General features: G+C 36.4%; 1 protein-coding gene across 1 annotated transcript in view; it reads left to right on the top strand.

The window, feature by feature from the left end:
* Positions 1-26,517, top strand: part of NSF (N-ethylmaleimide sensitive factor, vesicle fusing ATPase) — a 113,471-nt gene that overhangs the window by 53,637 nt on the left and 33,317 nt on the right. The window contains 6 exon segments of the mRNA XM_007472111.1: positions 4,073-4,238; positions 5,336-5,410; positions 5,596-5,783; positions 12,843-12,938; positions 16,393-16,549; positions 19,943-20,076. Coding sequence (XP_007472173.1) covers positions 4,073-4,238; positions 5,336-5,410; positions 5,596-5,783; positions 12,843-12,938; positions 16,393-16,549; positions 19,943-20,076 — 816 coding nt within the window.

The following is a 26,517-nucleotide window of genomic DNA, read 5'->3' as shown; positions in this document are numbered from 1 at the left end:
CCAGAATCTGTCTTGCTTTTATATGCCTCCAGCTTAATTATATGATTCATCTTCTTATGGAATCTAGTTTGCTACTATACTCTTCTTTACCATTTGTAGATGACTTTCAGATCTGTCTTTCTCACCTGTTTTGTTCAGTTTATATCTTATTCTCTGGAGGACATTTCTAATTAGATGTCCTGTTAACTCTTTAATCTTCTTATGGTAGAAACTTAAAAAAAATTATTTTCCCTTCTGTCTTTTCCCTTCTACAGCTTTCTTATCATAAGTACAAGATAATTTCTTACCTTTGCTGTTACTTCCCCTTCTACTTGCAGGCAGTAACCAAACCTAGGACTTTGCTTTTTAGTCATCACTACTCCCAAACTCTCCCAGAACTCTCTTACAGATTCTGTTTACCTCATTTACATACCATTGTTTGTCACTGACCTTCCAACTACGTATTTTCCGTTTCCATCCTAAAGTCAGGATTAAAATCATCTCACATAAAGAGCATTCTGCTTTTGCGTGTGTGTGTGTGTGTGTGTGTGTGTGGGTTTGTGGGGGGAGAGAGAGAGAGAGAGAGAGAGATTCAATAGAAAGGCCTGCTCCCTGTTGTGATAGTACTATAACTTTTTTTTCTCATGTTAGGTAAATTTTATTATCCCTTTTATAGGGCCTGGATTGCCTCTTAGCTGTTTGCTCAAGTGGCCCTGCATGCTTCTAAATTCTTATCTGTTAGGCCTTCTCTTTCTCCTTCTACATGTCTTTGTTCAGGAATAATTTCTCATACCCCAAAACAAGTATACCTGTGATTTAGGAGGACACAAAGTTGTATTTGTAGGTAATATGATTGTCTACTTAGAAAATTCAAAAGAATCAACTAAAAAAACTTAGATGTTAGAAGAAAGTTAAGTAGCCAGATATAAAATAAATATACAAAAATTAATATTTCTTCATATATACTGTTTTTGAAATATAATGTAAAAATCCCATGCACAACTGCAACCAAAAAACATAAATAGTTAGGAATGTTATGAATGAATTAATATGACAAAAAGTACAAAACTTTATTGGGAGATGTAAGAGACGAATAATTGGAGAGACATATTCTTAAGAACTGAATGTGCTATAAAGATATTAGTACTTCCTAAACTGATTTAGAGATTGAATCTAATTCCAATCAAAGCTTGGCTTTTTTGTTTATTTTTTACTTTTTTTGTTCATTTTTCATTGGAGAAAGTTGTTTTTGCTCTAGTAGAATGATTCTAATAATCATCAGGAAGTAAACATGGTTGAAAGTAGCCAAGACAGTTATAAAAAAGAAGAATGTGTGGAGGGTAAGAGCTTGCCCAAACTACTGCTATAGTCCATAGTATAGGCTGGAAATAGTCTAGCATATATAAAAATATAAAGCCTGATAGAAATGGCATCTCAATCAATGAAGAAAAGGTTATTTAGTCAACAATATTGGATCAGTTAGTTAACTCTTTGAAGAATTACTTGGATTCTTAATTCACTTGTACCATATACAAAAATAAAATTCCAGATAGACTAAAGAATTATATGTAAAGTAAAAATTTACAAGAGAAGAAAATGTAGGTGACTACCAGTGTCTGTAATGGGAGAGGATTTTAAGGATAAAAGTAATGGAAAACATCATAAAAACAAAAATTGATAATGTTGGCTGTTTAAATAGTAAAAATACATTTTTTAAAACCCTTCCATTTATCAAAAATATACCATAAGTAAAATTAAAAGGCAAATAGCAAACTGGGATAAACGTTTATAACAAAGATAATAATACCCTTAATATATAAATAATTTTTATAAATCAATAAAAATTATTAAATCCCAACAGAAAAATGTACAGAGGACATGAACAAATAATAAGAGAAAATTTATCAATGGTAAAAAAAATGATTTTAAAAAGTGCTAGCCTCGTCAATAATTAGACAAATGCCAATTAAAAATGATTGAAAAATACCATTATTCATCCATCAAGTTGATAACTACTTTTAAAAATTTCTAGTATTCATTACTTTCGAGGATATACCAAGATAGTCACTGTCATATACAGTGGTAGGATTGTTAAAAAATGATAAAAACCTTTCTAGAAAAATATTTGAAAGCCTATTTCAAGAGCATTAAAATACGCAAAACACCTTTTAACATAACAATTTGCCTTCATGAAGTAATCATACATATTGTCAAAGATTTAAGTATAAAAATGTTCATTGCGGGCTTCCCTGGTGGCGCAGTGGTTGAGAATCTGCCTGCTAATGCAGGGGATACAGGTTTGAGCCCTGGTCTGGGAGGATCCCACATGCTGCGGAGCAACTAGGCCCGTGAGCCACAACTACTGAGCCTGCGCATCTGGAGCCTGTGCTCTGCAACAAGAGAGGCCATGGTAGTGAGAGGCCCGTGCACCGCGATGAAGAGTGGCCCCCACTTGCCAAAACTAGAGAAAGCCCTCGCACAGAAACCAAGACCCAACACAGCAAAAATAAATTAATTAATAAACTCCTACCCCAAATATCTTCTTTAAAAAAAAAAAAAAAGTTCATTGCAACAACTTATTGATACTAAAAACTTAGAAATTGTTAAATATGTGACAGTAAAGAAGTAATGTGGAGTAGGGGAATTAAATTGTGAAACCAGTCGTATGATGAAATATTATGGAGCCATTAAAAATCATAATGTATAGCTGTATTTATAGACATGGGAAGGGGCTTAAGATAATATCTGGGCTGAAAAAAAGAGATACAAACTTTTTAGGTAGTACCAAATTAATAATATCAGTTATTTCTAGCTAGTTGAATTTTGGATGATTGAGATTTCTTTACATCTTTTGGTATTTTTTCCAAGTTTTCTATAGTGATCATGTATTTTGCAATTAGAACCCGAAATAACAATTTTAAATTGTTTTTAAAAAACAGTTAATGTTCAAGAGAATACAAGATGCAGTGAGTTTCCAATTTTTAATTAAAATAAAACAAATAAATCTGCATTAACAGCATTTATGTTTAAGCAATATAATATAGTTTATTTTTAACTTATTTCTATTTGTTTTATAACTTTTGCTCAGTTAACATCTAATACTTTCATAATAAAATTTTTAAGTCTATTTAAAAGAAAAATGATATCCTTGCCAGAGTTTTAGTGAGTACCAACCATATCTAATCTTGAATCTCATTATGCCCATCATTTATCCCATCCGTATGTTGTCATATTTAGGTTATGTTCATTTTCACCTGTTTTGTTTTGCTAATCCCTAATGGTTTTTGTTTAAAAAAAAAAAATCTCTGCAATGCATTTCCCCCTTTGGTTCCTAACAAGAGACTTAATTACTTAAATATAAATTGCTAGAAGGTCCATGTTAACCTAGTGAATTATTGGCATTTAAACGTATTTGCATCTATTAAAAGTTCAAAGTATATAAACTGATTTCTTTTAATGATAACTCTATATCTGACAAAGTAAAACAGAAATCACTATGTAGAAGAAACAGCATCTGCTTGACCATGTTCTTTTTATAAACTTTGTCTCTGTTCTCACTTTACTGTTCAGAAGAAGCAATCTGTTTTCATATGATATAACTGAATATGAATCAAGTTCAGTATCTTCTCCCATTTGCCCAATTCCCAGTCCACCTCTGTGTGGAGTTACTTTTCAGCTATATAGTATGACAAATATTAAACTTACTGCTTTGGGGGCTATCCTCTCACCAAAACTCAGGGAAAATGGGAGGGAGCTGCCATTCATTGACTTAAGAAATGCTTGACAGTTCTTCTTTCAAAGAGTGAGATAAGAAATGTGTGTGAATGAATAGTTAGTTATGATGGACTATTCACTTTCATCAGTATATAATGTGTGTTTTCTTTTTATGTCTATTAAATATGAGGTTCTGGAATGCCTTTTCACTTTGCAGAATTCGGAGACTGCAGTTCCAACACCTTTGAGAGGGCAGCAATCATGATTATACTGGCTACATTTATTAGTCAAAAAGCGAGAAAGCTTTGTTTTGCTCTTTTCATTAGTTTGTTTAATAATATATTCAAATTATAACCTTTAATGTTATTTCTTTTACTAGCTTGGTGCTAACAGTGGTTTGCACATCATCATCTTTGATGAAATTGATGCCATCTGCAAACAGAGAGGGAGCATGGCTGGTAGCACAGGAGTTCACGACACTGTCGTCAACCAGTTGCTGTCCAAAATTGATGGGGTAGAGCAACTAAACAACATCTTAGTCATTGGTATGTTTGCTTGGTTTAAAAAAAAAAAGGTACTTTGATTTCAGAAACATTAGATACATAGGTTCTGAATTCAGATTTGTGTAGCTTGTAAGTATACTGTTTTGCCAGGGTTTCCAAATTAGAGTCAAGTGATTTTGAAGAATTTCACTATTTTAATGTCTAGCCTTAATAGGACAAATGAAAAATGGGTTTTAGTGACTCATGGATTTTTTTTTTCTTTTAATAAAACTCCTCACTTTTTTTAAAACTTTATTATTTTTGGCTGCATCGGGTCTTAGTTGGGGCACGTGGGATCTTTCATTGCGGCACGTGGGCTCTTCGTTGCGGCACATGGGCTTCTCTCTAGTTGTGGCATGTGGGCTTAGTTGCCCTGTGGCATGTGGGATCTTAGTTCCCCGACCAGGGATCGAACCCGCGTCCCCTGCATTGGAACGCGGATTCTTAACCACTGGACCACCAGGGAAGTCCCAACTCATGGCTTTAAACTTAGAGTTAACAGGTGAAAAAGGCTGCACGATGTAATGCAGTGGTTTTCAAACTGGGTCCTGTAGGCCTCCAGGAGTCCTCAGAGCTACTTCAGGGTCTGTGTGGCCAGGGTTTGAGCTTCAGATCATGCATCCCTATTATAACTTATCTTTTTAACTGCTTTATGTACTGAAGTTCTTCTTAAGATGACTTTCAAAACAAAACAAAACAAAAATTCTGCCATTTATGAAGGTTGAAAACCATTGGCCTGCAAAAAAGAGAAGGGATGTTGGGGTCAGACAGATCATGTTCACATTGCCCCTCTCTCACTTTGACAGTTTACTTACCTTCTCTGAACCTAAAATTTTCTTTTTAAATATTTGAAGCTTTCATTACATTTATGTTCCACTGGCCTGTACAGTAGTGAAATACTAAAGCAAAACCCCCAGGTATTTTCATTAGGTCGAGAACAAATGATATTTTTGAAAATGACTGCTTTTCTATTTGACTTTTATAAAATGTCCTCTTAGCTTGTCAGGGAAATTGCTATTCTTAAACATACTGAAGGGACATTTTATCTTATTTTTGAATTCTGATAATTTGTGTGTTGTTTTGTTTTAACAACTGCTCAGGAATGACCAACAGACCAGATCTCATAGATGAGGCTCTCCTTCGACCTGGAAGACTGGAAGTTAAAATGGAGATAGGTAAATAGATCTGTCACTGATTGGGGGAGGGGAGTGTAATTAGAGTTCGTTAGTAGGAGCAAAGTCATATAACTTAATATTTGTTAGAAAAGTTGTGTATCAGAAGCAGGTATTTACACACTTGAGTACCTGTAAGAAAAACATTAAGATTATAATAATGTCTATTTTATTTTCAATTTTATCAGGCTTACCAGATGAGAAAGGCCGACTCCAGATCCTTCACATCCACACAGCAAGGATGAGAGGGCATCAGTTGCTCTCTGCTGATGTAGACATAAAAGAACTGGCCGTAGAGACCAAGAACTTCAGCGGTGCTGAGCTCGAGGGTCTGGTGCGAGCAGCGCAGTCCACTGCTATGAACAGACACATAAAGGTCAGTAAAATCAACTACCATATTAGGAGTCTGCAGCCCTGTAAATACCATGCCGGTATTCTTTCTCTTTCCTTTCAAGCATACTAAGGACTAGGGTAATACTGACTTTTGATGGAGAATAGACATGGTAAAAGGTATAGGGATTAATTGTCAACTGCTAAATCTTCAAGTAGTTGGAAAAAAGATAATGGTAGCATCTGCCCCATGGTAGCCACTGACCCATTTACCTTAGGTTGCCACCATTTGATACAGACACATGAAGATGAAGATTTTGAAGAATTTTTTAAAAATTTGTGCTGTGTTGACTTGTAACATGACATAGGAAGTTGGATTTTCTACATGCTAGAATTATGGGGGCTGCTTCATTAAGTAAATATATTGAATACCTGCTATTTTCAAGGTGTTAAGCGGGAGACACAAAGATAATAAAGCATGACCTTTTCCCACAAGGAGTACAGAGTCAGAGAAATGGATATGTTTGCAAATTAATACAATAATGTTATTGATACTTTGGTAGAAATACATACAAAGGATACTTTCATTTTGGTAAATAAAACTTGATAAAGTGCATTTGATCCTTTACCATCGCTTCTCTTCAGGTTTTACTTATCACCTGTAGTTAGATGACTCCCAAATTTATGTCTCATCTCTTGAAAGTATCTTTCTCCCACTTTCAGATTTATACCAAATACCTCTACCTGGATGTGTTATCAGGTCTCAAATTTAATATTCCACAACCAAATTCACTTTGTTGTTGTTGTTGTTGTTTTTTCTCACTACTTTCCTTCCTGCTACTACTTCCCTGTTTATCCCAATTTCCCAAGCTTAAAACTCCAAGATTATCTTTGATTTCTACCACTCTATTGTGTCCTACATCAAGTTATTTGCCAAATTTTGTCAGTTCTAACTTGGCAGTATCTTTCAGTTCTCATTGCCACTACCTGTCTTCTGTTTGATTAACCTTCCTGTTTCACGCCATTCTATTCTTCAGAAACTTTCAGTGACTCACTGTGATCTGCAGAACAAAGTACAGAAGTCTTAGTCTGGTCTTTAAGGTCCTCTTAGATCTGACCCTAAATTGGCCTTTCCTGATGTGTTCCCAGTTATTCTCCATACACTTTATGAATTTATTTATTTTATTTTTGGCTGCGTTGAGTCTTCATTGCTGCACACGGGCTTTCTCTAGTTGCAGCGAGCGGCGACTCTCTGTTTCAGTGTGCAGGCTTCTCATTATGGTGGCCTCTCTTGTTACGGAGCACGGGCTCTAGGCTCGTGGGCTTCAGTAGTTGTGGTGCATGGGCTTAGCCGCTCTGCAGCATGTGGGATCTTCCCAGACCAGGGCTCGAACCCGTGTCCCCTGCATTGGCAGGCGGACTCTCAACCACTGCGCCACCAGGGAAGCCCTCCATACACTTTAGCCAAGCTAAAATATTGAATATTTACCAGTCATCAGATATTAATGTATTTTTCTACTTCTTTGCTGTTACCTCTTTTTTTTTTTTTCCCTTCACTGAGAACGTTTACCCTCTATGTTTACTTATCTTTTCAATACCTGGCTCATGTACCACCACTTTCTTCAAACTTTTTCTCATTCTCCCTTTCAAGAATGGTATGTTCTGTTCCTTCTTGAACTAGTAGTGTATTGGAAATTCCCTGGTGGTCCAGTAGTTAGGACTTGGTGGTTTCACTGCAGTGGCCCAGGTTCAATCCCTGGTGGGGAAACTAAGATCCTGCAAGCCACACAGTGTGGCCAAAAAAAAAAAGAAATAGTAATGCATCATTTACAGTACCTTCTGTTGACTTTCAATCAGTGGATTTATCTAGCCTTGTGTGTGCCAGACACTGTACTAGGGGTGAATGCTCCAATTGCCTACCCTTGAGCAGCTCACAGTCTAATCCTCCACATGCAGTAATAGAAAGTACATACGGGGTAAGGAAGTGAAAAGGTGTCAGGTGTGGTCAGCTTGTCGGGTGAGAGGAGCCTTCACAGAGGAATTTCTGGGTGGATATGTTTCCTGATGGAGTCAGGCATTTTAGGTAGAAAGAACAAATATGCAAAGGAACAGAGACACACAAACAGCATGGTGTGTTAGAGTAATTCAGTACTGCTGCAGCATAAAAGGTAGGGAAGGGGAGGTAGAAAAAGACATGGGGGATAAGTCAGGAGGCTAAAGCAGGGGATGGAGCACAAAGAGCCTTTTATACTGTGCTAGGAAGTATGGACTTCTTTTCTGTGAGTAGTGCTAAGCCATTGAAGAGTTTTAAGAATAGCAGTGACATAGTGTTAAAACATAAGCTCACTCCGGCAGCTTTGTCGAGTGGAGTATTTAGGGGAGTGAAGTTGGTGACATAAGGCAAGAGAGGGGAACTTGTATAACAATTCACGCAGGAAATAGTAAAAGCCTGAACAGTCAGGTTGTGTATGTTTTATTCGGGTATACCCTGGCAATGGTTTTAAACCAAGGGTTGGTAAATTGTGGCCCATGGGCCATATCCAGCCAACCACCAGTTTTTATAAATAAAGTTTTTTTGGAACACAGCCACCCCTGTTCATTTATGTATTGTCTGTGGCTGCTTTCATGCTACAATGGCAGAGTTGAGTATTTGCAAAAGAGACTGCATGGCCCACAAAGCCTAAAATATTTACTATCTGGCCCTTTATGGAAAAAGTTTGTCAACCCCTGTTGTAGACTTTAAGTCCATATCTTATTCATTTCTGAATCTCCCACACTATTTCATATAGGTCTTAATACTGAGAATACGGTAGCTGTTTAGTAAATATTTTTTAAATTAGTAAATATGTATTCTGTATCACACTCTATCTATAAGCCATAGTTCCCCTACATAATGGAACTGACTTTGTTCTAGCTCAAGAATGCCATAATGGAAGAGGCCACTTTAGACAAGATGGTAAACCTTTTTAAAATACCGGAGACCCAGTGGGGAGGAGGATACTAGTACTACTGCATTAAAACAAAACAAAAAAAAATTGAGAATGCCAAAGGACTGGATAGTGTGTGAAATATAGTATTGGGTCCTTTATAGAATGGATCCATTCATTTCATTCATCCATTCGTTCTCCTTGTCATAAGAAATGTCTTAGAAAAAGTGATGGTGACTTCAAGAAAAATTGTATAAATGATGTGAAAATTGCTCCCCACCATACTGATCTTTCACCTCAGACCACATCAGTGCTTCTTGATACTATAATCCACAATAGCTAGTTTATTAGGTATCAGATTTTTCATATGCGTTAGCCACTGAATTTTTATCTTATTTAGTCATTTGTCATTTTTATCACAATAATCTTATCCCAAAGTGTCTCTAAGCTATTGTCAAGAAACATGCTTTCTTTAAGCATGTATTGGATTTATTTACACACAAGGCAATGAGAAACAGTGGAAAAATCACAAGTTTTGTAGTCAGAAGGTGTGGTTATGTGTTACAGTTCTTCCCACTTTTTTTGTTTCTGATTTGTCAAGGGGAAATAACTACCTATTTCATCAAGTTTCTGTGAAAATGAAATCAAATACTGTTTGTGGAAGTGCCTTACAAACTATATAAATGTTTACTTCCATTTTTGTTATTATTGGCTGATTTGAGAGGATACTGTATACATCCTTTTCAATATCTGAGTTTCTGATTTTTGTTGACTATTTGCAGTTATAATATTTCTGATTTAAAGCTAAAGTGTTCGCCACCACTGTACAGAATATGTTATCCTTTTAGATTTGCAAGTAAGAAGTAGTGCAAATAGTGGACATTATTTCCCTCACTTTTTCCATGTGGTTGAATTATCTTTAATTTAAACTTCAGATGATGCATATAGGCTTGTGATCAACACCTTTTGTACCAAACAGCTTTTGGTTTTTTTGGGTATCTGTGGAATATCTAATGCAAGGGACTTCACAGGTACTTCGGGGAAGGGAGAGATATCCAAGACACTAACCTCACTACCAAAAAAGAAATAGTACTAAAAAAAAAAAAAAAAGAAAGAAATAGTACTAACATTTACTTTCTTTTCCACATTTAAAAAATCTGCACTGTCCAGGTCTTCAAGCATTGTTTTCCCAGCAAGACTGTTCCTCAGTTGAACAAAAGACACACAGTTTTAGTATTCTCATTTCTGTACATATTTATAGCTTTATTAGTAGTGATTGATGAGTAAGTATTTAATTTGAAACTTATGACTTACAGTTGGTGTAGAACTTATACACAGCGTTCATCTGTTTATTATGAGGTTCTTTGTTTGTAACATTTAAAAAGCCGTTATTGGGAATTCCCTGGCAGTCCAGGGGTTAGGATTCAGTGCTCTCACTGCCAGGACCTGGGTTCAGTCCCTGGTCGGGGAACTGAGATCCCGCAAGCCGACTGGCATGGCCAAAAAAAAAGCCATTATTATGTTATTTTGCTTCCTTTTCAAAAGAATTAGGTTTAAGCAAAGTCAGGTGGAATAAACTAAACAAGTCTTCCCTGTTAAACTGTTCTTTCAGGTTTTTTGAAGCAAGTGGAAAATCCAGTCATGAACACCTGATGTGCATGTCATTTGTGCTTGAATCCATGTTTGTGGTCAACTAAAATTCATGTGACATTCAGTTGTTTTTAGCTTGAAAGGAATTTCTGCTTCAGGTAGAGAAGATAACACAGATTTCTTCTGCTCTAATCTGTTGTAAGGAAATAAATCGAGGACACACACACACACTTTACAACTGAATCAAAGCTGATTTATGTTTGCAGAATTTCAATAAAATTCTTTTTTATTTTCTGTAGAATTTTGAATGATTAAGGTCATTCTACCCTTAATTTAAGAGGAATGATAAGAACTTTGAAAGGTCAGATTTAAAAGGTTATGAAATTTAAGTGTGACCACTGGATATTTGCTAGTGTTGAAATACAAGTTTATTAGTTTCTGCAGGTATAAGCTGAAAGATGTTGCCTCTTCCATATTGATTAGCTGTTATAAATAAAATGCAGAAAAAAAATCACACTAATTCAGACAAATAAGAAAAGGTTTTCTGAATGAGTAAATATTCAGAATTGTAGATATTTTTAAATAACATTTTGAGATTTTGACAAAATAGTAAAATAGTAAAAGTTAGCCAAGAGAAGTCCTTAGAAAAATTATTTTAATGAATAGGTATGAAAGGTTTATCATTGTAGTATTGATTACTTACAATTAGGTGACTTCTGAAATTCCTGGAGTGTCTAAAAACAACTTGTTCTAAAATAACTGTCCCCCAGCCATCTTAATTCACTTTAATTCATTGGGTGAGTCCTTTCTTAGTAGTAAAAATGCAAGGTTCACACCAGCTCCAGTCCTGAAATCTGTCATATTTTTCAGCAAATGCTGAAAGATAGACAAGATTTTCCCTTCATATTGCTATATGTTTCAGTCATTTGAATTCAGTTTCACTCTAAAAGGAAATCATAATAGTATTTCATAACACTGTTATGAAAATGCTTGCCTATGCCTCCCTATGTATATATGAGAATCATTTTCTAGGATAGATAGATAGCCAGATGGATTTTTGAAGACATGGTTACATTGTCTTCTAGTTTCTAGTGTTTATTCTCGTTCCTTTTACAGGTGACCTGTTTTTGTCTCTCAAAAAGGTTCTAGAAATTTCTCCTCACCTTTGGTGTTCTGATAGTTTACAACACTGTGTCTAGACAGATGTGGGTTTCTTTTCATTTACCCTGATCACTCATTGAAACCTTTAAATTGCAAAGATACACCTTTCTTCAGCCGGAGAAATTTTTTTTCTCCTTTTATTGTTTTTTTCTATCATTCTTTCTCTTCTTTCCTTCTGAGACTCCTCTTAGATCAGTGTTAAAACTTCCAGATACATGTTCCATGCTTTTTAACCATTCTCTCTCACTTTCTGTCATTTCATGGGATTTGGGGCAGGAAGGGAGACAAAAGTGTTCGGTTTGCCATCTTGATCTAGTTTTCTGACAGAGTTCTTTTTGTCCCATAAGGCTGAGTTTTACAAAATGTTTGTCATTTTATTTGTCTCAGCAGTCCATTCCTAAAGGAACATGACTCATATTTTATAATAACCTTTGGAAGGTTGATACTGCTTAACATACTTTGGTTTTGTAGTCAGATTTTTTTGAAGATATGTTTTTTTAAAGCCCATAGTACCATTTTAAAAATTATACTCACTTGCCTTGTGCTATTGGGAGTGAGCCCAGTCACATTAAAAAGTGTGTTGGTATCTCAATCACTCATCAGGTCCAGGCAGCTCCAAGTGCTGATAAAGGCCTTGATGCTTCTCCAGATGTCTGTTCTAAGTGGTAGCTTCAGGTGCAATAAGCAGAATATTTGGAGCTGGCACATAGATTCTCAAGCACAGAGTATGAGTAAAAATCAAAGTTGTAGGTCCTTGGTCTCCTAGAATAATGGTTCACAAACCTGGTTGAGCATCAGAACCACCTGTGCACTTTATAAAAATGTAAATGCATGGACCCTGTGCTGGACCTGTTAAATCAAAATCCTGCAGGGTGGGGCTGGGCATCTGTATGAGTATGTAGGTGTGTGTGTGTGTGTATCTTTAAAGACTCTAGGCATTATTCTGATAGGCAGCCGAGGATGAAAACCACTGTTCCTAGAGACCCCCTCTATATAGTTTCTCCTCCTCGTGCCTCATTTTGAAAAAAAACAAACAAACAAACAAAAAACGCTATCCAGTGTCCTTTGGTAAAGACATGTGATAATTTACTTGACTGGTACCCTCTTCATGGACATTTAATTTGCTTCCAGTCTTCAGCTATTACAAATTACTCTAGTAGATATCTTGGTACATATAACTTTGTACACATTTGTGAGTATATTCATGGGATAAACACCTAGAAGTGGAGTTGTTCAGGCAAAAGGCATAATATATGTATATGTAGGTGTGTGTGTGTGTGTGTGTGTGTGTGTGTGTTTGTGAATTTGAGAGAGATTTTTTTTGTCTGTGGAAATATGCCTTTTATATCCTCAGGTGTTATATTCTTAGGCTGAAAATATCATTAAATCTTGGAAGTCCTTAACATTTTGTTTTCATTTCTAATCAGGCCAGTACTAAAGTGGAAGTGGACATGGAGAAAGCAGAGAGCCTGCAGGTGACAAGAGGAGACTTCCTTGCTTCTTTGGAGAATGATATCAAACCAGTGAGTATGAATACCAAGTGATGTATAAGCCAAAAATAATAATAATAATTCAGGGGAAAAATAAGTGCCATGTTACCCAATATTTTGGAAGGTTATATCACATGTAGTTTTTAAAGAATCATAAAATCTCAGTACTGGAACTGTCCAATATAAGAAACATCTGTTCAGTAACTCTGATGGCTGGGTAATTAACCAAGACTTACTGAAATATTTCTCATGATAGGGAGCTCACCATCTTGTAAGGCAGACCATTCAATTTTGAGACTTTCTAATTATTAGTTCTTAAATTGTTTTGAACTAGAAATAGTTTTCTCATTGGTTCTTATATAATCTGAAGCTACAGAAACCTAAATTCATCCTAATTCATCCATCCTTCATATGTTAGTTATTATGTTTAAAATTAATTCTCATCTCCTTTCTCTCTCCCTTTCCCCACCCTCCTCCAAGGCATCCCTTTTTCTTGCTCAATACCTCCAGTGCCTCTAACTGCTATAGTTTCTAAAACTTTTAACCATTTTCAGTGCCCTTTTTTAAAAAGGTGTCAATTTTCTTAAAATATACTCAAAACTCAATAGTCATAGTTGGAGTTTTAGAATTATAAGGTCATTAGCCCATTTTCCTATAAAACAACCACTCATGTTTGAGTAAACATTATTTGGAGTCCTATATTAATACAAAAACAAATTGTAGAACCTTAAAAAGGTGTGTATGTTGTTTTTCTTTCTTCAATGGACCTTGGGTGCACAGAATTGGATTAACCTTAATCTTTAATTCATGACATACTGTCATTAGTCTCAGTGTGTAAAATAAAATATGGTATGTATTGATTTTTTGAGACTTGCTATTTTATTACATATTCTATTATCAAGTCATCTATATGATTGTGCTATGCCTCATTTATTTTCATTGCTGAATAGCATTCTATTGTGTGACTAACACAATTTGTCTGTTTTCCTGTCAATGGGCAGTTGGAACGTTACCAGTTTTTTGTTATTACAAACAACTGCTGCTAAAGCATTCTTGAATGAGTTTCTCCTAGATATATGTTTAGGAATAAAATTGCTGGGTTGCTGGGTATATGAATGTACAACTTCAAGCTAAGACTGTCAAGCGGTTTTTTTCAGTGGTTGAACCAATAAACACTTCCCCCAATAATGTAAAAGAGATCCTGTTCTCTACATCCTCTACAACACTTGGTATTGTCAGACTTACTTTTTGCCATTCAGTTGGATGTAAAATGGGATCACGTTTTTGTCTTGATTTTCATTTCACTGATTACCTATGAAGTATTTCTCCATATGTTTATTGGCCATATGAGTATCTTCTGTGAGATGCCATTCATGTGTTTTGCCTATTTTTCTGTTGTATTGTTTAGTTTTATTTGATCTGTATAAGTTCTTTATATATCCTTGACAATAATTATTTGTTGCAAGTATCTCCTTTAAAGACAAAAATCAACTTGTTTTAGCCCTATCTGCTTTTTTTAAATTAATTAATTAATTTATTTATTTATTTTTGGCTGCGTTGGGTCTTTGTTGCTGCGCGTGGGCTTTCTCTAGTCGTGGCGAGCGGGGGCTACTCTCTGTTGTGGTGTGCGGGCTTTTCATTGTGGTGACTTCTCTTGTTGTGGAGCACGGGCTCTAGGCACGCGGGCTTCAGTAGTTGTGGCTCACGGGCTCAGTAGTTGTGGCTCACGGGCTCAGTAGTTGTGGCTCACGGGCTCAGTAGTTGTGGCTCACTGGCTTCAGTAGTTGCGGCGCACAGGCTCTAGAGCGCAGACTCAGTAGTTGTGGCGCACAGGCTTAGTTGCTCTGTGGCATGTGGGATCTTCCCGGACCAGGGCTCAAACCCGTGTCCCCTGCATTGGCAGGTGGATTCTTAACCACTATGCCACCAGGGAAACCCCCTGTCTGCTTTTTTATGACTATTCTGACTTTTAACTGACTTTTCAAAAGTTACTCAACAGTGGAAATGGTTTAATCTTTTGCTGTTATTATTTGTAATAGTTACCAAAAATATTAGAGCCCAGCCTAACTGATCTATCTTAAAATTTTTTCAAGACAGATGATTTGGCTACAAAGAAAGGGGCAACTAAGATAACTTAGTTAAGTAAGCAGTAACTCTTATTTATTCCAAGGGTCTGGGGGATAAAACAAAAACTGAAATGACAGGATAAGTAAGGATGACTCATACATATTATATAGCTTGGGAGGGTCACTGTTTTCTGGTTCACGTATCTCAACTCTGTTAGACAAAAGCCAGCCAATCTACATATTTCCTACAACAGCCTTCCAACCAGTATTTATTAGGCTCTTACTTTATAACTTTTTACACAGCCACTGCATTTACCATATTCAGATCAGGGAATAAGAACTTTACTCTGTACTCAGGAATCAAAGCACTAGTGTATGCAAGGACCAAAGAGTGGTCTGAAAAATGATTTGGTGGCAAAGTAATAGAGTGATGAGACCACTGTTTATACTGTTTATAAACAGTATTACAAAGGATGACTTTCTGTGAGGTCCAAGTTCTAAAGAACTGTTAAAGTTATTCCATACATTGGGGAGTGAAAACTTGACTTGAGGGTTGTGATAATTTTTTTAAATTAGAAATTGTCAAGCTGTATGAGCTTTATATTACATTGGGTTATATTTTCCTACTCATTTCTTCTCCTGTTAACCTTGTGGAAATGCTATTCAATTAAGTAAATAAGTACTAAAGTTTTTAACTACTTTTGGTAGCTGGTTTGATGGGAGTTACAATTTGAGATTAGAAGTTGAAAATGAAAAGGGATGTGATTTATGCCCCAATATATAGTACAAATGAAATGATTATATATAGCAATTGCTTTTCTTTCCTTTCCCTAACCCTTCAATCTTCATTACCTCTGCTCATTTCTAGCTCGTTCTAAATCTTACATTTACACACACACTTACCTTTTGGTGCGATTCGACTTATATCCCCTACCACCAAGCGTATGTGGACAAGATCTCCTCATTACCATTTCATATTTCCATTTTAATATCTGACACCTACAGTCAGTGTTAGGATAGTATCTTTGTGTGCTGAGCCAACTGTTTCTAATTTCTAAATCCATATTCTCTCTTTCTCTTTGCTCTTGACAGAAGGCCACAACCCATGTACTCCTTATAGAAACAAGCACATTGGAACATACCCTTTCTCAGGGATTGCAAGGGCTTGAGCCCTCACAGAATCTGAGCCTAGAATATATTTTTTATTCCATTAAGTCACGTGAAGCAGTTTTTGCCCCAATTGGGTAAAAAGTTAAATGAGAAATTGAAAGTTTTTTTTTTCTTTTCAGGCTTTTTATATTAATATGGGATATTGCTATAGCCCTAGCATGTAGGAATTATTACTCATCCTTTATACCTTTAAATACTTAATTTTTAATACTGACACTGAAAATGCTTTAAACTGTCCTTTTCCTTCATAGGCATTTGGCACAAACCAAGAGGATTATGCAAGTTACATTATGAATGGTATCATCAAATGGGGTGATCCAGTTACTCGAGTTCTAGAAGATGGGGAGCTGCTGGTCCAACAGACTAAAAACAGTGACCGCACACCATTGGTTAGCGTCCTTCTGGAAGGTGAGAAAAAATGATGTGATGGCATCAAAAGCTGAAAAAAGAAAAAGAAGCACTTTTACAAAACCATTTAGCACATTCCAGAAAAATGAATTATTTTCAGGTCTAAACCTGTTCATGATTTGAAAATAGCAACCCATTCTGTGTTCCAATATTGTGCACGAATTTAAATCTTCTTGGGTTAGAATGTTACTAATGAATGATAGCAACTAGTTTTCTTATAAGATTGTATCTAAATTTCTGTTACTTAATAGACTCTATGATACCACATAATATTCAATTCAATTAAAAAAATATTCACTGAGTATTTACTATGTCTTAGGCATTGAACTGGTTGCTGGAGACACAAAGACATTCACAGAGTTGAGTCTGGTCATGAAAAAAGCCATGTAAACAAATACCTGACTTCCATGTATGTGTGTAAGGGTATGTGAATGCAAGTCATTTTGCCCAGGGGTGGTCAAAGAAAGTGTTCAATTTAGATTTTGTAGGATCAGTTAGGATTTTACCAAGTAGACAAAAAAGGAAGGACATTCTACCAATTATTTTTTATAGTTATAATTAGTAGAACAACAGAAAAGTTCAGTGAGTCCACATGACAGGGGAGTCCAGCCCCTTCCAAAGGGCTACACATTAAGCCAAGACCTAAAGGATGAGGAGAAGCTGGGCAGGCATAGTAACTGCGGAAGATGTTCTAAACAGGGACCAGCGTGTGAAAAAGCCCTGGGCTGGAAGGAGACTGAAACAGAAAGGGAGGTTGGCTGAGACATGAGACTGAAGAAGTAGACAGGAGCCAGTTCATGCAAAGCCTTGTAGACCATGTTAACGATTTTTTTAAAAATTTATTTATTTATTTATTTTTAGCTGTGTTGGGTCTTTGTTTTTGCGCACGGGCTTTCTCTAGTTGAGGTGAGCGGGGGCTACTCTCTGCTGCGGTGTGCGGGCTTCTCATAGTAATGGCTTCTCTTGCTGTGGCGCATGGGCTCTAGGCACGTGGGCTTCGGTAGCTGTGGCGCACAGCCTTCAGTAGTTGTGGCACGCGGGCTCAGCAGTTGTGGCGCACAGGCTTAGTTGCTCCGCGGCATGTGGGATCTTCCCGGACCAGGGCTTGAACCCGTGTCCCCTGCATTGGCAGGCGGATTTTTAACCACTGCGCCACCAGGGAAGTCCCTGTTAGACTCTGTTTAGACTCTGTCCAGGGGGCAGTGGGGAGCCACTTGTAGGATTTTAAGCAGTGAAGTGACATGATCAGATTTATATTTTCAGAACATCATGACTACTTTGTGATAGAGAGAGGATTAGAGTGGCGAAAATACACGGGAAAGACCAATGGTGAGAAGCAGTTGCATTGGTTTTAATGAGAGCTGATTATGGTTTGAAGCACTGTCGTGGTAGGAGGGATGGAGTTATGTAGACCATTTTGAGAAATATCTAGGAGGGAGAATAAAAGAGACTTTATGATAATTAATTATTAAGCATAATTAAGCTAACATTCTTTGAACTCTTAACTATTTGCCAGTCAGTCTACTAGCACTTTACTTATACTTTCTCATTTAAACCCCACTTCAATCCTGTGAGGGCAGATGCTGCTGTTATCCCTATTTTGTGGATGAGGAAGCTGAAGCTTAGAAATAGTAAGTAGATTGAAAATGAGGAGAGATCAAACATGATCCCCAGGTTTCTGGTATTCACGGCTGGTAAATGCTATTGTTTACTAAGACTGGGAACGCTAGTAGAGAAGTACATTTCAGAAAGAAAGATCATGAGTTCAGTTTTGGACACATTAAGTTCATGGTTCCTATAGGATAATTGAATGGGAAATGTTGAGTAGCCCCCTGGATATGTGGGTCTAGTGCTTAGAAGAGAGGTCTCGCTGGCAGTATACATTCATGAGTTGTCAGTATGTAGACTGTTGTTGAATCCATGGGAGTGGATGAAGTCACTTACAGAAAGTGTAGGTTGAGAAGAAATGGGGGGCCTAGGACTAATCTCTGAGGAGTGTCAACATTTAAGGACTAAGTAGAGCAGGAAGAGTTGACAAAGGAGGTTGAGTAAGAATAACCAGAGAGGTAAGAGGGGGGGAAAAAGAGAATGTGCTGTCATAGAAGCCAAGAAAAGTATTTAAGGAAAGAAGAGAGGTATAGCTGATTGACTTTGCTGTACAGTAGAAACTAACACAACATTGTAAAGCAGCTATACTCCAATAAAAATTAATTATAAAAAAAAGAAAAAGAAATAAAGAGGAGAGTTATCAGTTGTATCAAATATTCCTGAGAGGCCAACAGATAAAGTGTTGGATTTGGTGATGTGGAGGCCATTGGTGACCCTGATGGGAGCCTGTCCCATGTAATGGCAATGGAAGCCATAGCGTTTGTTTGAGGATGGATGGAAGGTGAAGAGTGAAGGCAGCTGGCCTAGATGATTATTTAGGGAGGTTCCATATCGAAGGGAGAAGGCAGAGTAGTGTTGAGAGTAGTGAAGTCAAGAAAGAGGTTTTTTTTGTGTTTATTAAACTGTCAGTAGACTAGAGCATGTTTAAATGCCGTTGGTAAGGCTCCAGGGAAGAGGGAGGGGTGGAACATACGGGGGAGAGGGTACAGTCAATAATGTCAGGTTCCTTACAGATGTAGAGAACAAATGTATGGACACCAAGGTGGAAGGTGGGGTGGGGGGTGTGTGTGTGTGATAAATTGGGAGATTGGGATTGACATGTATACACTAATATGTATAAAATGGATAACTAATAAGAACCTGCTGTATAAATAATAAAATTTTAAAAATAATAATAATGTCAGGTTCCTGAGAAGATGGGAAAGAATGATTGGTCAGTTTATGGTTGGAAGAGGGGCACATCTTTTATTACACAGAAGGGAAGGAGGAGATGTCTAAATATAAGTAAGTTTGTAGCTTTGGTTGCCTTCATGAGAAGACCTGAGTCTTTAGTTTCCTAGCTCTTTAAGTCATGTTTGCTTCTAATAAGGCAGTTTTCCCTGCCCCTAATATTACCTCCTAAGAAGATTGTATTTTTTTGTCAGACAAATGATTTGATAGAACTAATAACATAGGTACTGATATGCATTTGAATGTATTCTCTTTTTTTTTAAAGAAGCAAAACGCTTGCATTTTGTGTATTTAGCCAGAAGTTTGAAAGATTAAGGTTATGTGAGAAAGAAAGAAAGAATATATTTCAACATACTTTTGAGAAGTGCTAATCAGTTCATTAAATTTAGTTGCTAATAAATAAGAGAAAACATGTCTGCCATGAAATTGTATCAGGAAATGTTAATGAGCAACTAGTGGAGGCCTCAGTACATTGTGGATAAAAGTTTAAACTTGTTTTATTCCTCTTTGCTTAGGTTGGCTTTTTTCCCCTGACTTGCTCGTATTGTTATGCAGGTCCTCCTCACAGTGGGAAGACTGCCTTGGCTGCAAAGATCGCAGAGGAGTCCAACTTCCCCTTCATCAAGATCTGTTCTCCTGATAAGATGATTGGCTTTTCTGAGACAGCCAAGTGTCAGGCCATGAAGAAGGTATCAGGATTTTTACTTTCATTTTAATTTCTTATCGCTTAGATGTGTGTACACGCGCGTGTTCGTGTGTACGTACACATGTACATATATATCTATCCTTGTGTGTGTATATATATATGCCATGGCAGTTATGTTCTTCTCAAGTAGAATTAAATTATCAGCAGAATTTGGTGGGAAACAGCAACTGTTTTAGACATAGTATTTAACTTTGTAATGCATTTTTATTAGAGTATCCTTATCTTCCAAATTATGCTTTGTTTAGTGTATATTATGATTAATTTTCATTTCTTAAGTTTGTATTGACTTGATTGAAAGATCACAGTTAAGAGTGTTTGAGTAGAGTGGAGCAAATTCATTTAGGATTTTTTAAGTTCTTTCATCAATGTATAAAATCAGACTAGGGTCAATTAAATTGACTGTATAGTTTGGGAAAGAACAGAGGTGTATCATTGGAAAGGTATTCTCAAAACCCCTACAGAAAGATGGTGGTATATTAGATTATATTAGTAATCAGTCTGCTTGGCAGGCTTAGTGCGGTCCTTGTCTTTTTGCCTTTCTCCAAGTGCCACTTGTCACCTTCTTAATACAGCTGCTTTGAACCACTGGTGAAAGTTAGAACAACATAGAATAGAATCCTAGCACTGAAAGAACTCTAAGATCGTCTGGTTCATCGCTCTTACATTCAAGCAAGTACCATGTAAGGCATTTAGGATAGTAGGTGGTTGCTCATTAAAAACAGAAAAGAAAAACAACAAAAATCAATGCTGAACACTCTTAATGGCTGTTTCACCTCACTTGATTTCCATTGATATTCTGATTTTGCATACTCCCAGGCAGTGAAGAAAGATTATTTTTTATATATTTAGTTGAAGTATTTATTTTACTTAAATCCTTTTTTTCATGCTTGATCTTTTATAAATAAGAACTTACTGTAAGTTAAAGAGATGTGAGAAAATCAGAATGAGGGGAAAGAATCTTGAGAATGGGCTTGCTGCCTAGTAAAGACAGCTCAGATGTTCTTTTACCTTGTTCTTAGACCCTCACTTTATAAAGATGTAGAATAGAATTACCTTAGTTTTTCTTTAGGGAAGAGATTGAAGAGGAAAATACATTCTTTCAAAAGCAGACTCCAAAAAAATATGTTTGAGAAGTTAGTCTCATGTTTGTGCAGGTAGCAGAAAATCATTTGTGTAGATTGCTTGAAATGGATAGAGGAGGCGGAGCTTGGAACAGGATTCCACACCAAAACATCAAGGTAAATATTCTGCGTAAGGTCTTTGAAGTTGAGTGTGAAAGCGAGGGAAATGTTGCCAGATACAAGAACTTAAATATCATAGTCTGTTTATTCTGTGTCTGAGGTGAGACCCGTAGTATCTATCCTTCCCAGGAAAATCTGGACAGAATCACTAGGACCAGTAACCTCCCTAATGTAGGTAGGGGTTGCTTTTCTTTATTTTTTGGTCTTTTTCCCTTTAAAGGGAACCTTTAAACCACTTTTGTTGAAAATTTAAATAGCCCTTGGAATTGGTGGCCATTGAACTTAGCATTTAATTGAACAGCTGATTCTATTTTCCTAACTCCATCTATTCCTTATACTTGTTCAAAGTAGTCGTCTTCTGTGCATATGGTAAATTACTCCACTGCTTTCCACCAGCTGCCAGCTTCTACCTCACATGTACTCTGAGATGTGGGTGGATGGTCCTGGTTTTTTCTATAAAATTTTTTTTTGAAGTATTTTAGGCTTCTGCACATCAAAGCTGCTTTGCAAGTGTGAGATGTTATCATTTTTATTATTTCAATCTCTTGCAAATTGACTTGAGGGGGAAGGTAATATGTGCTGATTTTAGAGGCTTAAATGGTTAAATTAATGTCTTAATAACTTATGATTTAATCTTTAAATTGTTGAAGCCTTTCAAGGTAGGGTTTCAGATGAGTAGAAGGCTAAGGTGTATAAAAATAAGTGTCTATACAAGCTTACTTGAAATGGTTTGGATTCATGATTCACTGTCTGGATCATCCTTGTACCCTTAAAGTTACAAAAATCATTTCTGCTTCAACAGTATAATAAATTCATATTAAGACTTTTTGGGTTTTCCTTGGGGAAAAATATTATTCCTTGTGACTAAAGAACAGAACAGAGAAAAGAATGAAGCATAGGTGTCTTAGAAATACTGCAAAATCTTTCCCTGCAAATAGTTTTCACATTGTTGCCTAATGATAGATTGACAAAAGCCTGAGGGTTCAAACCCATCTAAAGGTGCTAAGTCTTCCAGTTTGCTTTTGAAAATGAAATATTAATGCCATTCTTTAGTAGTTCTAGTCTCCCTCCCACCATTGTTCTCTTCCCTTCTTTTTTTTTAGTGTGAAGATGGAAAGAAGATTTTTTTTTTCAAAGCACAAATAATTTATAATTCTTTATCATTAGGGAGAAGACATTTCTTTCCTTTTAAGTGCTTCCCTCCCACCCCCAAAATGTAGCTTTTCCCAATTTCAAAAATAATTTAGAAAATGCAGAAAAGGATACAGAAGAAAATAAGTCCATATTTGTCATTCTATTTTCTTCTCTACTCAGATGCACATACACACACACATATATTGGGGATCACATTGGACATACTGTTTTAAACCTGGTTCTTTCACTTAATATGAAGTTTTTTCATTGTCATTAAATGTATCTCAATATTATGTTAAATTAATAGCTGTATAATATCCATTTAAACATTGCTTTTTTGTTGAACATTTATGTTGTTTCCAGGTTTTTTCACAATTATAAACAATATTCTGTAGAACTCCCAATCACTGCCCCCATTTTCTTATTACATTTTTCTGAGAGGAGCATCCTGATTTACTGGCTGAGAATTTGGACTTAGGTTTCAAATAGATCTGAATTTGAATCCCAGCTCTACTGTTCCTACCAGCTCTTATAGTCACTTAACATATAAGCCTCTGTTTTCTCATCTACCAAATGAAGATAATATTAATAGCTGCCTCATTGGGTTGTTATGAGAATTAAATGAGATGGTGATTTATGTACGGTATCACATAGTGCCTTGGAATATAATATGTGCACAGTAAAGTATAGTGGTTGTTTTTACTTATCATTATTATTGCACATACATTTCTGGTTATTTCTTTAGGATAAATTCTCAGAATTGAGATTGCTAAGGTAAAAATGTTAATGGTTTTCAAATTTTTATAAGTATTGCTATTAAAACTTATGTAAAAATACTAATGTTTATAAAGCCCACCTCTTAAGAAAGTTGTGCTAATTTACACTTGCAGCCCCATCATATAAGAATGTCAGTTTCCTTGGGCTCTTGCCCGAACTTGATGTTGTTAAAATATTTTTTGCAGAAACTAACATAATATTGTAAAACAATTATACTCCAATAAAGATGTTAAAATATATATATATATATATATTTTGCAAATTTGATAGGTAAAAGATTGGCATTAAAATCATTCATTCACCTACATTTTAATGACTAGATGCTCAGTTTTAAAGATTTTTCAAAATATTTTGCAATGGCAATAGTTTGTGAAACTCAGAAATATTATAACACATTAATTTTTCTTGGAGAGAGGTGGTCTGAATACTTAAGTCATAGAATATCTTTATATACCATTTTATTACTTAAACCAAGAGATGAGTTTTTGTTAGTAGAGAGGGCCATTAGGCTTGCTTTAATGAGTATCTAAGATTTAATTGCAACTAAGGTATTCTTATTCACATACAGATGGTGCTAAAATATATGAAAGTAGTTTATTCTCAATTAATTTAAAATTCACCTTATACGTCTCTTAATCTGCTTAATAAATCCTTTCTCCATAGATAAACTCCTCAATACTAGCAAAGTCTGTATGAAGTATTATCCTTACATTCTGGGGGGGATACTGTGTGTTCCATTAAGATATTTGAAGTGTTCACAGATTTTCTCTTCTCCCCCATTTTATTTTTGTTTCCCCAACTTTATTCTGTTTAAAAATTTTAATTCCTTTATCCATTTTTGCATCTGTACTTTAAAAAAAAACCCTATTTTACTAGTTCTATTAATGGCATTAAATCAACAAAAGAACAAAGCAGTAGAATTTGATTTTAACTAATTACCTAATGTTGGTGCTTTCCGAGTATACAATCAGTACAGAGTTGAAATAGAACAATCTGATGTGACTACATTGTTTGAACAAAATTAAGTAGAAAATTAGTGATTTATAAAACTATACCCATTAATAGCATAATATAGTCTTGTTTTTAAAAGGACTGAAAATTAATGGAAGAAATTTTCTTTTCCACTAGCTTTGCAAGAAAGAAATAATCTTCTTTGAATATCCTCCTGTAAATCCCACTGCAAATTGTAGTCTGCACAGAACAGAATCATGGTGCCTAATCCTCCTCTTTTCATGGTTTAGTCCATACAAAGAGCAGAGCTGGAAATTGGATCTTTTGACAGCAGTTACTAAGCAACAGAATTTGGATGTTTTTGGTTAACATCCTAATATATCATGTAGCTGATTTGTTGAAGATTGTGCATGCATTAACTGAGAGAAGTGGACACCCCGGAAGTGACTACAGGTCCCTGTACTGCTGGGGGACGAGCACTTGTTGTTTTTGTTTAATACACTCTGTCTCTTGACGTTTGTATCTGTTCGGCACACAAAGGAAGATGGTGTAGCTCTATAGTGGAATTTAACTTTCAGATCTTGTGACTTTTTATATTATAAAAATACCCCACTCTGTTGCTCATGTCATGTGAAAATTTAAGAATTTTTCCTGAAAAGCAGGGAGAACAAATAAGGGATTTTAAGGTCATTCCAGGAAGCTTGAGTGCTTTGCCAAAAGTTTAGGTCCACTTCCTGAGGCAGTTTCATTAAAAGACAGCTAATGTTTGCTTGGTCTGCTCCCAAGTTATTTTTAGAAACTAGAGATTATTACTGATAGCACCAATTTGAATTTGCTCATTTACGTTTTTATGTGCTACCAAATATGATTAGAGTATTCTTTCAACTAATTGCTGACAGATTTACTACATTAGGGATTTTCTAAGTCATCAAATTCCTACTGTCATCAGATTTCTACTAACTAGGTACTTCGTGCCAGCCACTTCAGAACTGAGATGAGCTCTTACAGCCCCCAAAGAACCTGAAAATTTGGCCTCACTTACCCCAGAGCGCTAAAGAGGTTACAGAAAAAGGAGGACAGAATCTACTTAGAACATGCTTTGCTGTGGTTTGTGATTCTGAAAGGCTGGGATTAACATGGAACTAATGCTGGCGTGTTCCCATTTATATTTGTGTAGACTCCAGCGTCTGCAGCTGCTGCCCCTCCCCTGCACACAGGTGGCTCCCAGCTTGTCTGAAGATTCTAGGAGCGGGCTCTGTGCCTTGAGAGCTTGCTGTGTCCTTGAGGACCATAACAGACCTGCCCCTAAACCCTTGGCAGCAGGAGCCCCACACCTCCTCTCACAGGGCCACGAGCATGCCCTTACTGCAGTCCCAGGCCCCACACATTCCACGTTGTCTCTCATGACCCACTACACCTGCCTTTGCACGCAAGAGTGGAGGCACCAGAGAGTTTAATGATGACAACCTCATTATGTCCACAGCTAGAGATAGACTATGGAACTCTGTTTTCTAGAGATGTTCTTCATCTTCTAGAATAGACCTCTCATTTTTTCCCTGTTGACTGTTGACACTCTTTTCCACATTTTTCCTTTCTTCCGTTCTTCCATTCTGTTTCTTTAGCCTTCTCTTTCAGACTTCTCACCTGACTCTAAGAATATGTCTATTCTGCTAATTTTACCTGCTCTACAGGAGACTCCCTGATAGAACTAGGATGACCATACACTTCAATGTGCTGTGTGCAATCATGGTTTTTACCTGTTGTTCCAGCATGATTATTAACAACTCCCACCTTTCAAGTGTCCTGCTTTGCATGATAACTTCTATGATCCCCTTCTGATAACCTCTTCAGCAAGAAAAGACTTGAGCATCATACTTTTATCTTTATAAATGAAAGGATCAGAATTTACGTTAATTTTTTAAAGAGATTGTAAGATACCACTAGTAGCCCCAGCTTCAGCCCACCTGGCTAAATGTCGTTTGGGCGTTTGGTCTGGAGCAGGCACTGTGTATTTGCTGTGTGCTGTTACTGACGGCAAGTTTGGCACTTTAGTTGTTGAATTCGAGCTGCGGCAGTTTGTACAATTTTACTTTTCTTTCATCTTTCCTTCTTGTACCTCTCCTCTTTTTTGGGTTTATGTACCTAAAATTATGGTAGAATTTCCCAGCTCAGTATGTAAATATCTCACTTAGATTTTAGTCTGGCAGCTAATCGCATATATTTGCCAGTGGAATCTGAGTATCTCCTTATTTAGCGTTGGGCCAGGAAGCCAAGAATGGAGGAGGCCGAGGAGACTAGGCAGAAACATGGATTCAGGGAAA

This window comes from Lipotes vexillifer, unplaced genomic scaffold (assembly GCF_000442215.2).
Source record: "Lipotes vexillifer unplaced genomic scaffold, Lipotes_vexillifer_v1.1 scaffold979, whole genome shotgun sequence".
Taxonomy (NCBI): Eukaryota; Metazoa; Chordata; class Mammalia; order Artiodactyla; family Lipotidae; genus Lipotes; species Lipotes vexillifer.
This window is presented reverse-complemented; position numbering and strand designations above follow the sequence as displayed.